Below are 15,027 nucleotides of genomic sequence, written 5' to 3' on the forward strand. Positions count from 1 at the left end.
GCATGGCTCCCTGAGATTTTGGGAGCTGCTTGACACCAATTTTCCTGTATTTCTTGAAAAGAAAAAAAACCCCTTTACTTCAAAATGATGTGGCATGTGATAGCAAAGAACAAGCCAGAGGATTTGAAGGGACACAATGGCTCTTCAACAGCAGATATGGTTATACCAAAGTGTGGCTCCTCAAAGCCACCTGTAATACATCAAACCAATTTGGGAATGCCATGGGTTCCCAACTTAAAGCCCAGAAGGATGGCTTTAGGATTAAATCCCCACCCCAGCTCTTTCAGGATGCCCCCAGAAGCACAGAGTTGAAGAATTGGACCATTTTAAACAAGCAGGTGCTTTTCCTCCCCCCCCCCAAAAAAAATTTGACTAATTATGTGACCTACAGCCACAGTTAGATTTTTTAGGGACTTCCAGTTTTGCTTCCATGATTCTGGGCCTCCCAAGTGGCTGCTGCTGCTGCTGACAGACACCAACACAGGACCTGGTGAGTCCTAGAGAGCCTCAGCAAAAGAATGAACCCAAGCTGCCTAGAAGCAAATTTGAGACCAGAAGAAAACAAACAGGAAGCACAGAGGAGGTCAGCTGTTTGCTTCTCTATGCCAAACAGGACTTACAGAAAATCCCACTAGAAAGGGCTGACTGACAATGGCCAGTGACAAAAATGGAAGGAAAACACAGGCAGCCTCATGTTATTGGCTTTATCTACCAAGTGGAATATTTTCCCCTCCAGTAACTGGTTCAGAATTCCTGACTCTGGAAAAGAATCTGGAGAGGAGCAATCCAACACCACAAGAAGCCAAAGGAGACATGTACATTTTCTTCATCATTGTGTTCAAAGGCTTGAACCTGTGTGACACTGTCTACTCATGGGTAAATCTTTCAGTGGGAGATGCAATGCACTCCTGGGATTTAGAAAATCAAGGTCTATTCTGGACACAACTGAATCACCTCACTCAGGTTTTTGGTTTTTTTTCTGTTTTCTGAAACAGGAGTGATATGCCCTGGTTCCTGAGACACTGAAATTTGTGTGTGAAAAGCATGGTTTCAAAACTAAGTATTGTCACTTAAAGCAAAATGAGGGTGTACAAAAAACACAAGGTAATGTGTGTGCCATTAAAATCCTGACACCAGATGCCAGAAGTGGGTTGAATTTGTTGAGGTACTCCTGCTGTTCCTTTTCAGCAGGCATGGGGAAATACTGCTTTGCAGATAAACATTGTAATGTGGTGAATGTCCAGAATTTAATGAAGTCCATTATAACAGATGAAAACGATGCTTTCATTAGTTTATGAATGCCTTATTCATTTTAGTTTTGGGTTTGTTTTTTTTTTTTTTAATCGAGAAAGAATGTTTTCCCTAAGCCAGTGCCAAGTAAGAAAGTAAACATCTTCTGCTCTTACACCTTCATGTCCTTCTCAAGGCTGTCACTCCTGCAAAGAAAAGGCTCTCATTACACCAGCCTTGCCCACAGCCCTGTTGCAAACCTCTCCCAGTGAGATGCACCCAACCCTAACAACACCTGGCCACAGCTGGCTGTACCAATGGGCCCTGCAGAGCCTTGTCCCACTCCTGCCTGCCTCTGCAGGGTTCTCCACCTCCCATACTCACCTTTTATTGTCACACATACTTGGGGCCAAGAACAATAATATATTTGCTTTATGATGCTCTGGCCATGACAGGGATTTTATGGACTGCCACAATATCATCTTCATAACTGTTACTGCCATACTGCTGATTAAAAGGGTCACACTGGCACGAGGGAATCTATAATGTCTTTATTTGTTCACAGGAAGGATACACCAGGAGTTCAAGTTTCTCTCTTCAGCTTTGGACTCTTGGTGCTTTGATCCTGATCACCTTTGAGAATAAAAGGGGAATTTAGCTCTTAAATGTGGTTTTGTCACTGGTGTCTCAGTTAACACCATCCATAAAAGGATCATTTTCTTTGTTACACAGGACAAGGCTGAGACTACAGACTTGAAATAGGAGTAGAATGATAAAAACTGTATCTTTTTAGCTAAAAAGGGACAATCATTAACCATGTAAATAAATGAGTGACTATCAGGTTTTAGTAACACAGCCCATTCTGTTGCTCATTCATGAAGAGGAGCAAAGAAAAAAATGTTTCAAGGCTTCGGAAAGATTTTTACTTTTTTTAGTTGGATAATTACACATCCTGGTATATCAGCACTACAGACACCTGCTGACAGTATGATTGCAAAACAGGACATTCTTGAGGTTGCAAGAAAACAGGTACAAAAAAGAGAATCCTGTTATCAAGTAAAATATCTGAAGGCTGTGGGTCTGAGTGTGTGTTTTTTTCTCTGACTTCTAAAAGCGTCACATCCTCAAATTCAAACAAGCAGATGGCTGCCAGAAACACTCTGAAACCAGCAAGCTGCTTGCCTTGGACACATTATTTTGGTATCTTGACCCCTTGACTCTCTCATGGATTTTTTATTTAATTTGGGTTTGATCCAAGGCAATCAGAGAGGATTTTAAAGTCACTGATGACCTATGAACTTCAATGATGACATTTTGGGCCATTTTGTTTTAAAGAAGAGATAAGGGAAGAAATGGCAATACACTCACCATCCAATGGGAGCAAAAAAATATAATAACATAACTTGTGGTTTCAGTCACAGCTGAAGTAAGCTGCTGAGGCTGTGTAGAGAAGAAGTGATAGTGGTGGGGGCAGAAATGTTTTGAAAACTTGCAGTCATGGCACCACCTCTTTTTGCTGGCACTACACAGTTACAGCTATTGACAACTCCAGCCCTACCTCCATATTCTTCCAAAGAAGCAACCCTAAGTCATACCTGCTCCTGGCTGAGTGTCTGAATTTTCTTTTTTTTTGCCTCAGAGAGAGTGCAGAAATGTAATCTTTGATATGAAGTTGGGTCTTAGGAATTGCCAGTAGATAAAGAGCCTTGCATTCATTTTCCCTGCAACTCTGACTGCTCTTCAATCCTGACCTTGATTGCTCCCAGTAAGAGATAAAACAAATCTCATTCCTCATGTAGACTTCCCAAGATGTTGTCTTGAGCTTCATCTCACAGGTGCTAAATGGCTTTTCATGCAGGAGATAAGCTGAAGTTCTCTGATGAAGGATAAGGCTGATAAATTTGCTCCTTGTGAGCCAGGGGACGATGTGGGTAAAGGTCACCTAGGAGAGAGAACTGAGCTGGTAGCACAGCAGGTCATGATGACACTGAATCATGATCAGGCCACCATCTCAAGGAGAGGAGCAAGGCATTGCAGAGGGTACAATTTCTTCTGATACCCTCTTCCTAAGTCATGTGAAAGGAAAGATTTCTTTTTTTCTGCCCTGTCTGGGTTTCTCATGGACTCCTTCCAGACATCTGAGGCTCCTGCTTCTACACTTCCACCAATGTCCTGCAACTTTCCCCAGCCATGGTGACATGGTGTGACCACTCTCTCAAATTTCCTACTTCACCCACTTATCCTGACCAAGATTATGCTTTCCTCATATCTGGGTTTCTTATTTCCCATCACTCTTATTGAACAACAAGCACTTATTAAAAGATGAGAACATCATCCAATGCAGCTGCTGCTCAAATATGAAGGGCCAGAATTACAGCATTCCTTTATGAAGACATCAGTGACAACTAATTTTGGTGCCACATAGATAAAATACTGATTTAATTTATCTGGATCTAGTAAAATCCAAAAAGAGCTTATAAGAAATCATGCCTATACCTTAGTTAATGAAATTCTGGGCTGCTTCTGGGAAGGCTGTCAATTGTAAAACCAGTCTGCCAAACTTTCATTCACAGCTTCATTGCAAAGTCATTACAGATATGACAAAACCCACCAAACTCACAGAGGTGTGTGTGAACACACATGTGAGAATGGGGAGCACCACTTTTTCTCTCTCCCAAGGCAATCTGGCAGCTCAAAGAGGACAGGGGAACAAGGAACAGATGCTCTTGGTGCTGCCAGCAACACTCAGTGTTGCAGGATCTTTTTTTCCCCACCTGAGAACCTGAATCTGAAATACTTCTGCAAGAAAACCGTAGGAGCTTTCACTACTGGTGGTGCTCCCAGTGCATGGAGAGAGCTCAGGCCATCCATCCATGGACCATCTCACCCTTCTCACAGCACCACAGAATGGTCTGAGTTGAAAGAGACCTTAAAGATAATTTAGTCCAGCCCCCCTGACACAGGCAGGGACACTTCCCACTAGACCAGGGCGCTCTAAACCTCATCCAGCCTGGGAGAACTCCCAGGGGTGAGGAAGCCACAGCTTCTCTGGGCAACCTGTGTCAGGGCCTCACCACCCTCAAAGCCAAGAATTCTTTCCCAATATCCCATCTAACCCTGCCCTCTGGCAGTGGTAAACAGTCCCTGTGTCAGGCCCTTGTCCAAAGTCTCTCTCCAGCTCTTCTGAAGCTCCTTTAGGCACTATAAAAGGTTCTAAGATCCAGGACATTGATTTTTTTTGGCCAGCCAGGCTGTCTGCTGTGCTCTTAGAGATGGACACTAGGGTTGATGCATATTTTTTTCACTGGTGGTCTTTGCATCTGGTTTGCTGTACCAAGAGACCACAGAAGGCTTAAATAAATATTTATGCACCCTATCTGCTGATCACCTGTGCCCCAATCCCTTTATGTTTATATTTGTGCTCATTATGACACAGGGAATGAGGGTGAGCATAAAACATTATTCCCTGGGGAATAGTGATTTTCAAGCGGTTACTCTGCAGGTAAAACGCAGGGTGCTGGCAAGTAATGCCTGCAAAATTTGATGCCTTGATTTCTGTTGGGTGGATCAATATTAATAGCAATATTATATTTCCAGAGCTGGCAGAACTATTGATTATTTGGCATGTAGCAGTTCATTTATACTTGAAAGCAAACTGGGACACTGAAACAACAAATGTGCAGCTGTTAACAAGCAACACAGGACATTGAGTTTCAGTGACACAACTGGGATATCACTTCCTTTGTCTAAAATGGAACATCTTTAACATGTCAAAAGTATAATTTACTTATCTGACTTACTGCCGTACCTGAGGAAAATACCTTTTCCCCCTGAAACCTGCAGATTAAGGTCATGTTTCCAAATGTGTGCCAAATACAATCAATAATTTCATCCCCATTGTGACCAAACACTTGAGGTATTCTTGAAGGGAAAATGTTTTGTTTTATATGTTTAAACAAGTATTAAATTAAATCACCTTGTGCATGAGAAGATTTCAATGAAAGAAAAGATAATGAAGCATTATACTGTGGTTGCAGGAGCTGAGCCAGAGTTATTTCTTTTCAATGAGGTTTTTAACTCAGTGAGAAAACAATAGATACCTATATCTATATATATGTGTAAATACATTTGAATTCAAAATAAAACGTTGTATATCAAACAAAGGGTTTACCTACATTTGAAAGACATAATGCTGTATCCTTCCATGAGCTTCTTTATTATGTATAAGTCTATAATTGTCTCCTAGAGACACATTTAAGTATCAAACTGTTGAAAGCAAATTATACAGCACACCTATCTAATAGCTGAAACTTATTGAAAAAGGAACCCCCTCATGGTAAGAGAGAGAAAAAAAATTAAAAATAATGGGTGACAATCCCCGTTGCAAGAAAGAGCACCCCAATGACTTTATCATCTTTTTACAAGAGCTTGAAGAGGCTGGGGAGGTGACTAGTAAATATGCTAGAAATGTACTATATGTTGCTTTTTGGGGGATAATACAGCCTTTCCTCTGCTATCAGCATGTTAAACCCTGCGGGCTTAGCTGCCTTAGCAACTGTCTACAGTTTGGGCAGGTCAGGATGGAGGGAGGCTGAATCAGCTTCTGCTGGTGGCTCCCCTCTCCCACTGCTGACAAACGGAGTTTAGAGTGAAGGAGTCCAGTTTCTCAGCTGGGCCTGAGCCTCTTCAGACAGTAGTAATTAAATGTGCCCAAAAATATTCCCAGGCGTGGAGGCCAACTGGCACAGAGAGGTTTGTACCTCTGCTCACAACCGTGTCTTAGCTTTCCTAGCCCAGCAGCTAAATGCAAACAGCTCACAGGGATGAACCTTGATCCATGCTTAAGGATGATTTAGGAGCTTGATAGTTGGACCAAAAGTGTGCTGAGAACTAGTTTAGTACTTTGAGTATACCCAGTTACATTCCCATGAACGTCCCCAGATACTGTTTAACTTGCTTAAGTTATTGTTATGACATATTTCTTTTCCCGATCAAGATTACTTCTTTCCAGCCAGAAAAAGGGAATTGTATGGCTGTAAATTTGGTTATGACAAATAATCCTTCTGCTGGTTCATGAAATCACTCTTACTCAATAGGACGCGTGTTTACTGCTGTCTGCAATCTAAGAATCTTTGCAAGGAACCAGATGTGGTGTGTTTAAAGTGAAAAAATTGTTATGCGTGGACGGATGAACTTCATAAACAAATCACTGTCCTCCTTATCCCACTGCACATCACTGACATTTGTCTGATACTACATTTTCAAAGTTTGCTAATTGAAATTGCTTACCCCCAGAAAAGCATCCCAGCCCAAGTACTTGCCATGTGCTCTGACTGTGCTGCTCCAACTATTGGTGTGCTGGTTTTGTCTGGGGCAGGGTTCTTTTTCTTCCCTGGGGCTGGTACAGGGCTGTGTTTTGGGTTTGTGCTGAACACAGGGTGGATAACACAGAGATGTTTTTGTTATTGCTGAGCAGAGCTTGCACAGAGCCAAGGCCTTTGCTGCTTTTTGCACTGCCAGGCTGGGGAAGGGATGGGGGTGATTGAGAATTTAGGAAGAGACACAGCCAGGACAGGTGACCCCAAGTGATCAAAGGGATGTTCCAGACCCTGTGACACCGTGCTCAGTGTATACTGTGGGGAGAAGGAGGGAGGGGAATTAGGATTTAGAAACATTTAAAATGTTTGGGGTGAAGGTGATTGTTTTCCCAAGTCACTGTTACATGTGATGGGTTCAACTCTCTGGAGGTGACTGAACAGCTGCCTGAACATGGCAAGCAGGGAATTAATTCCCCTTTTTACTCTGCTGGTGTGCATGGCTTTTATTTTCCCTATTAAACTGTCTTTATCTCAACCCACGAGTTTTCCAGCTTTTACCCTTCTAGCTCTCTCCCTGATCCTGCTGGTGAATCCCAGTGAATGAACAACTATGAGGGGCCTGTTGGGAATAAACCACAGGGATACTGCTATATGTCCCATAGCAACTTTCTGTCCTGACCTGCAAAAAGCAGAGCAATTCTGTTTTCATGGATGTCTCTGAGCTACAAGAAGATGAAGGCAAGCTCTTTTACTTTGAGGAGAATTGATTTTGTCAAGGCAAGGCCATCTGGCAGAAGGTAGGGCAGGATTAATGCAATCCCAAACCAAGAGGGAAGATCTTGGTACTATGTCACCCAAATCTGGGCATCCTCCATCCCACAGGGACTGAAGGCAGAGCAGGGAGGCAGAGGAAATAGCTCATGCCTACACTCTCTCCACCACACACACCACAAAGCCTTCCCAGTGAAGAAGTTTCAAAGCTGCCATCAGAAACTCTTATAACAACTGTTCAGAGGAATGCATCCCTTTGAATGGTTTAGCTCATGATGCTTCTGACAATCACCTGTGCAGCAACCTACTTAATCTTTGCAGACAGATCTTGGGAGGGAACTCCTTATCCTGGTGGGTTGGCTGTATTTCAGTAGTGGCACTTTGTCTGTGGATAAAACCAAGGCTGCCATCCACCTTTTGCAGTTTTGCCTGTTTTTTCCCAAGGAAAAGAAGGTGCGGACCTGTGTCAGGAGTTGGTGTCACCTTCCAACTCCCCTTTGTGGCCCTGGAAGTAGCAGCTGAAAAGCACCATGTGTGCTCACAGCCTCGATGTTTCACAGTGGCTTCCTGAGTCAGGAAGCAATAATGCCAGGAAGATGGCAGATTCCTTCATGCCAGCAGAATCTAATGCCTTACAATCCTGTCATCTCGTGCAAAGGCAGGAGGAGTGGGAAGCCCAGCAGGCACCTGATTGAAGAGGCTGGGGGAGATGAGAGGAGACAGTGTCCTGCTGTGAGCTTCTCCCACCTCCAAAACCTCCTTATTTTCAAAGAGTTTCCACTACTCTCTGACAGCTATTTTTCTCCACGCCTGGTGCATCATCATCCCTACTACACTGGTTTGGGATTCTCACGCTGCCAGACCTTCTTCCTCCTGACACTGAAATGAGCATCTTGTTTGGCTTCAGGAGGGAAAAAACTGTGTGCAACTCGGACCCCCCCCCCGTGCTAGCAATGTACAGGATGATGCTGCATAGCCCAAAACCAGCATGGGCTGCCTGGGCATATAATTGTGCTCAGACAGGCCCTGAGGTACTCCACATCCACGTGTCTGCCCCTTTTCCTTCCAAAAGTGACCACAGCACCTGGGTCAATCTTTGGCACAACTGCTATTGATGTGCAGAGTCAACAGTGAACAAGTGATTTTTTATGTTTGATTTTCAAGGAGGCTGCAGATTCTTCTTAGACATTACAGAGAAAAGGAGGCTAATTCAAAGCTAGAGCCAAGTTTGAGGAGTAATTTGGCACAGGCAGGTAAGAGAAAGTAAAAGTCATTCTCTGCTCTGGTTGGCCCTGTAAAATGAGAAATACTGTCAGGGCTGTGCATTTTTTGAAAAACCTGCATTATTTCTTTTTTTCCCTGGAAGGGTTGAAATAGATTCAAGCACTACTGTTACTATCTCTAAAATGACAGAGACATTTTCATGTGAGTTTCCCTTCACAGTCTGATATCCATATTCACCATGTGCATTCCTTTGATTCGCAACTGCAGCTCCCCTGTGGTCCAAGGACTCAAGGTTCATTTTGTGCTGCTCTTTCAGCCAAAATGTGGTTATTACAGATGGGAAAAAAAAATCACAAGGTCACCCACAGCCTTGATAGAAACAGGAGGGTAGGAAAATATTAGGAAGAAACTATCAGCTCTAATATCCAGCTGCATTTGGCAAACAACCTGAGTGTATTTGGATTGTCTCTACCAGCATTTCACTCCCCTGCTTCCAAATGATTGCCCTGGCCCCAGTGATTAACCACCTGAATACACCCAAGAAGGATATTCACAGAAAAGATCTCATGATGAAAAGGCTATTCCTGGCCTTCTTTCCATCACATCATAATCTGTCCACTAATATGGCTTGAGATCTCAGCTGATCAAAAGGTCATAAGATGCTACTGCTAAGTATCACTCTGTCTCTGTTCAGCCAAAGGCATTTTTACTCCATTCAACAGGCAGAGCAATGTAATAGCAAAGCCTTCAAATCTGTTTGTATAATAGATGAAGTCTTCTCTTTATGGCATTATTCATCCTTCAGGGAATGACACCTGATAAATAAATCTCTAGTTCCCAGTGAATTTAAATAAAATAAAGGCAAGTCATATCCTTGTGCACTGTAAATATAAAACTGCACATAAGAGTTCCCAATCTTCCACAATCTCTTTGCTAAAAAAAGCTATAAAGTGCTGACCACCCTCAGATTCTGCCAAAATCAAGGGAGCCTAAATCTCTGAGTAAATTACAAAAAGCATGGTAATAACAGAGGAAGAACTTAAAGATACATAACTCATTTAGTCTAGTGGAATGGTAAAACTTTCATCTTTTTGTCTTCATGCTAGTAAAAACCAGAAAGGTAAGAAAGGGGGGTTAGCAGCACATCAATAGCAATAATGGAGTGAAAATGGGGGAAATAATAAATGGGTCAACGTGTTTCCCAGGGAATAGCACTAAGGGGGACAATTTTCAAGCATCCTGGGATGAATAAAATACTGAACCACATCCTACTCAACACCATGGCTTGGCCCAGCTGGTCACTGCTCTACTGGTGGCAACTGGTCCATGTGATGCCAGTCATTGCCTCTAGCAGCAACTGCAGCCACTTCTCTGCCCATCCTGCTTCCAATTCTCTCAGCATGGGCAGGGATGGCTGCCCAGAACAGCAGGGAGAGAGGGCACCACTGCCAAGAGCCACCTGCCACCTGAAGCCCGTGTCTAGCAGGTCTGCAGAGGCTCTTCCTGAGACCAACACCATTGGAAAACTGTTTTGTGTTTCCAGCACACCTGAAGTGTTGTCACAAACAAATTAAACCCCTCAGCATTTCCCAGATTATCCGCCCACTCTTTGGCTTTCCAGAGCTCCATACCAGGACCAACAGACAGTTTCTTTAACTACAACTGGCAGTCATTTTGCTCCTCTCCATGCTTTCAAAGCTGAGAGCCATCAAAGATTAGGAGAAATAATCATGACTGTTTTTCCCTAAGAAGCAGAACTGGTAATAGGCTTCAGCAAAAATCCTTCTAAATGCAAGTGATAAGTGTAGACTGTGTGAAGGCTGACAGGTCTGATTATAATTATCACTGCGAGGGGACTAGCACTAACCTCCCTTCTGGAAGGCAATGACAATTCCTGGAAAGGAACATACACTTAAATTATCGTAAACAAAATCATTGCAAGTAGAGTTGTCTTTCTCTGGGACACTAAACAAATCCAGATTTGGGGTGAAAAAAAAACCAACCAAAAAACAAACAACAAAAAACCCCACACCTTTAGAATTTATTTTAGTCTATTGTGACAGAAAATGACAATCACACATTTAGCTTTTTCTGACTTCAGAATGATGGGAGTAAAATAATCAAGTGGGACACATGAAGTGTAAGATGAAGTCGAGCATGCAAGAGTTGCTTGGAAATAAAGAATATATTCTGAAAGTACACTTGAAGAACATACCATGCATTTAAACGTGTACAAGGAGTCCTAGGGAGGATGTTGGTTCAGACAGAGAAAAATATTCAAAACTAAGAAAAAATCCAAGACACTTTGCACCAACCTTTCCCCCATCCTCACATCCTAGCAGGAAGAAAGCCAAACAAGACCAATAAAAATATCTTCAAATTGCTTCTATCCAGATACATCCTTTCTTTGCATCTATACAATGACAACTGAAATACAATGGCATCAGCTTTCAGCAGGGTTGTGAGGTAGATAGGATAGGGAGTATTCCCTCAAGATCATCCTGATCATCCTGACCTTTCTGCTTTCCTTGACGGCATTCCATTTTTCTCAGTCTGCATTTTTTTTTGGCATTTTTTCACTCCATTTCCATTGAAACCTTGGAAACAGAGAAGCTTGGGCAATCTGGACTAAAAGTACCACAGCTTTTTCTTTCGGAAAACAGGGAAAGAGATATTATCTTAATAGGGGCTATAACTGTATAGGAGATGAAGAGAAGAGCTTCAGAGTCAAAAGCAGTTCTAAGAGTTTTCTTCTCATTATACCTCAGTGGAGTGGAGCAAATAAATTGTGCAAGGAGACATATGGAAGCTCAGTACGCAAATGGCCTATTTAAGGCTCTTACTTCCTAATTAGGTCCTGGTGTCAGGAGGTTGGTAACAATTATTCACACATAGATCATTTGGATATGATACAAACTGTTTTAAAACCCAAACCATCATAATGGCATGCATTACAAGAAACCCAAATTAATGTTTTAGACTCATTTGCTTGGTGCTTGGACTATCAGTTTCTGTGATACACATAGCTAAATTTTGTGTCCAACTTTGTGTTTGGAATGAGAAAAGGATAAAAGAAAAATCATCACAGCCATATCCTCTTGTTCTTACCTTGTTCACAGATTTCGTCACTGGACTCTGCACAGGGAACCCACACTCTCTTCCCAAATTCTTCATCTGACTCTGTTTCCCAAAGCAAAGAGAAAGAGAGAAAACTTTGATTGTAGGGATGACTGTGTAGAAAATGGTCACAAGCATCCAGAGTTTTGCTCTGCCCTTTTGATTTCCTTAAATGTTTCACTACGAAACCACTACCACCACTTACCAGCCAGGGCCCTGTGAGCACCCAGTGGTGGGGCCCCACCTCGGTCCTGCAGTGTTCTGTAGGGTCCCCCAAGGTTCCCCCACCCCACACAGATGTGTAAACTTCCCCTCCCAAGTGTCCCTTGTGAGCATGTTGGCATGCCAGAGCCACCACGGCTTTCCCCAGCAGCTGTGGGGCACACAATGAGCCGTGGTCTCAGGGAGTGATGCCGGGGATTCCTGTGACAACCTTGGCTAGAAAAGCTTGGGAAGAGAGCAGGGAGGTGTCACAAGAAGCCAACCTGCCTGGTTTGTATAAGAGTTAAAGTAGGGATCTGAAGCCAAGGATTACCACATTGCAAAACCATTTAAAACAGAGTAAGTGCTCGTGATTCTACAATGTGACTACAGCAAACATGCTCTGCACTGTGCTTTGGTACTTCTGGTATGAAAATGAGGTATTCCTCTCCCCTTCCTCCTCTCCCTCCTCCTCTGTTCTTTGTCCACCTCTCCAGCCCTTCACACAAAGGTGAAATATTTCACATTTTCACCTGTGGTGATGCAGATCAGAGAGTGTTTGCTTTGCTTTTCTTTGCTTTTCAGTGATTTTGCCAAAGGCATCCTTTTAAGCATCAGTCTGTGCAAAGATAATAGGTGACACAATTCTCTATAACTGGAATCAGCAACAAATCAGCCATCTGCCACTCCAGGGGTCTGAGATTAACCCAGCTACTGGACCGTGACTGCAAAGCATTTGCACATTTAGATTACAGAAATGTGAGGTTACAGGTCCAAAAAAAACCCCCAAAAAACCAAAAAAAAAAAAAAGACTGTGAGTGGGGAAAGTGTGGGGAGAAGGAGTGGAAGACAGCCTCAGAAGAGCCCTTTAGACTGACCCTTCCAGATACAAGTTACCTCATAACAACTCCAAGCAGACAATATTTCTCATTATAAACTGCTAAAAGGATGAAGGATTTGAAGGAAGCAACTTGAGACACATTAGACATCATATTTCTGGAGAATATATCCAAAGACACTTCTTTTAGACAGGGAGAAATGAAGACAAAAAACCTATAGTTGCCTTGTCAAAGCCTTCCCTCCTTGGTAAGCATGACCAAGCTTCCCAGATGGCTGACTTGACCACTCAGAAAGAACAAGAGTAGCATTTTTGCCCCAAGATGGACAAGATGCATTCCACAAGCTCCCCTATGGTCAAGATTTCAAGAAATGAAAGACGTCCGTCTACTGAAATAACAAAGTTTGTGAAGATGTCTTAACTTGTTGCCTTAATTTGTTGCTCCCAGTTCTCCTTCTTGAACAACTATTTTGCTGCTGTGCACACATGGATGCTGTCACTCCGCATCCATTAATACCAGTCCATGTCTTTGGGATCCTCTCTATAAACCTGTTGGGAATTGTTAATTGATAACTGAAGTATATGAACACTGAAGAAGTTTAAATCAGTAGGAAACACAAACTGGCTCCAGATCTGAAAGCACATGAGCAGTGGTCTGTACTTGGATGGGTCAGGACAAGGACCAGGGTCTGCGTGGGTCATGTTGATAGGCTTTAACCACTGCTTTCTCTTGCAGGTTAGAATCCCGCAGATCCCTGAGACTCCCATCCTTAGAGATCTCAGGTTAAAAAAAGGAGGTTCTTCCCAGAGGAACGGGTGTAGCTGCAGCCAAAAGTGTCAGCAAGAACATCTGGAAAATTCTGGAATATCTCACCTACTAGGAAGGACTGAAGCATGGTAATTGTTCAGTCTGGAGCAGAGAGGTTTCCAAGGAGATCTTGAGCATCTGCCCACACCCAAAAAGGACCCAGGAGAACCAGGGAGGAACTTGGGACAAGGACATGAAGTGACAGGACAAGGGGAAATGGCTTCCCACTGCCAGAGGGCAGGGACAGATAGGATATTGGGAAGAAATTCTTGGCTTTTAGGGTGGAGAAACCCCAGCACAGGGTGCCCAGAGCATCTGTGGCTGCCTCTGGATCCCTGGAAGTGTCCAAGGCTGGACAAGGCTTGGAGCAACCTGGTGCAGTAGGAGGTGTCCCTGCCCATGGCAGGGGGTAGAACTCCATCAGCTTTACAGTTCATTCCAACCCAAACCATGCAAGGATTATTCTGTGATTCTATGAAATTCAGGAAAGGGCTGCATGGTGTGTGCCCTGGGTGGAGAAGGTATTTCAAACAGCTCCACTCATGGCATCCAAAGGGACAACTGAAAACCAGACAGCATGCACACGTGTTTACAGAAAACCCATGTGTTTTGTGCATGTCCTTTTTTCAGAGAAAACAGGTAGGATTGTGTGGAAGGTACAAGAACACACTCCAGGTTCTTTGGCCAACCCTCTTGTTGACATTTCCATGGTGAAGAAACCAAGCTTTCCTGGGCCAAGCACTGCACACCCTGCAGTCACAACAAAGGAAAAAGAGCAAGAAGGAATGGCAGCACCTTCTCTGCACAAGCCCACGTTGAACTGCAGCAAATACAGCGTGTAAAGTACAGCTGAGAGGTGAGGAAGAGCAAGGGATCAGCTGCTTTGTTCATCCTACTCCATACAAAATCTGTTGGCATCAACTTAGAAATGAGTGCCACTCCCAGCAGCATTAATTTGGGACAGGGAATTTGATCCTCCACAGAGCAAGAACTATTGATCTGTGAGGAGCTGTGAGAAGAGGCTGAGGGGAGCATGCAAGGCAACACCTTTAAGTCTGCCTGAACTCCCCCCTATTTATAACAGCATTTCCAAAAGCCTTCCCTGGGCAGGGGTAGGTGCTCCCAAACCAGGCCTGCATGTCTGAGACCAAAGGTGAGGTTTGAAGTGGTTTGAATGTGTACTAGGGCATGGTTTTCAGGTGAGAAAGAGGTCACAGGGATCATCCCATGCCCGAGACTACAAAATGGGCCAAGCTAACAACCCAATAATCCACCAGCTTCTAAGATGCAGCAAGCTAATGAGGCTCTGCCCTTGCTTTAGAAAGGTCTCCTTGAACTTGACCTGCTGACTATGTGAGGGCTAAAACTGCTGCTCTAACAGGATCTAGACCTGTTTTCAAAACCAGAGACTGGGATTTTCCCTTTCTCCAGTCCCTAGTTTCTGTAATGATGACCTAAACCTTTAAATATAAATTCCAGAATGATCCAAAACGGAACATCTGTGCAGCAGGAAGAGGGGT

General features: G+C 43.4%; 1 protein-coding gene across 12 annotated transcripts in view; it reads right to left on the minus strand.

The window, feature by feature from the left end:
• The window catches only part of SETBP1 (SET binding protein 1), a 265,843-nt gene that overhangs the window by 131,629 nt on the left and 119,187 nt on the right, over window positions 1-15,027 (minus strand). For 10 of the 12 annotated variants that reach the window (XM_064405207.1, XM_064405204.1, XM_064405210.1 and 7 more), the window contains one exon: window positions 11,652-11,723. The exons of the other annotated variants lie outside the window; for them this stretch is intronic. In XM_064405207.1, coding sequence (XP_064261277.1) covers window positions 11,652-11,723 — 72 coding nt within the window. The remainder of the gene's footprint in view (window positions 1-11,651; window positions 11,724-15,027) is intronic. 12 annotated transcript variants of the gene reach the window in all.

This window comes from Passer domesticus, chromosome Z, assembly GCF_036417665.1.
Source record: "Passer domesticus isolate bPasDom1 chromosome Z, bPasDom1.hap1, whole genome shotgun sequence".
Classification (NCBI taxonomy): domain Eukaryota; kingdom Metazoa; phylum Chordata; class Aves; order Passeriformes; family Passeridae; genus Passer; species Passer domesticus.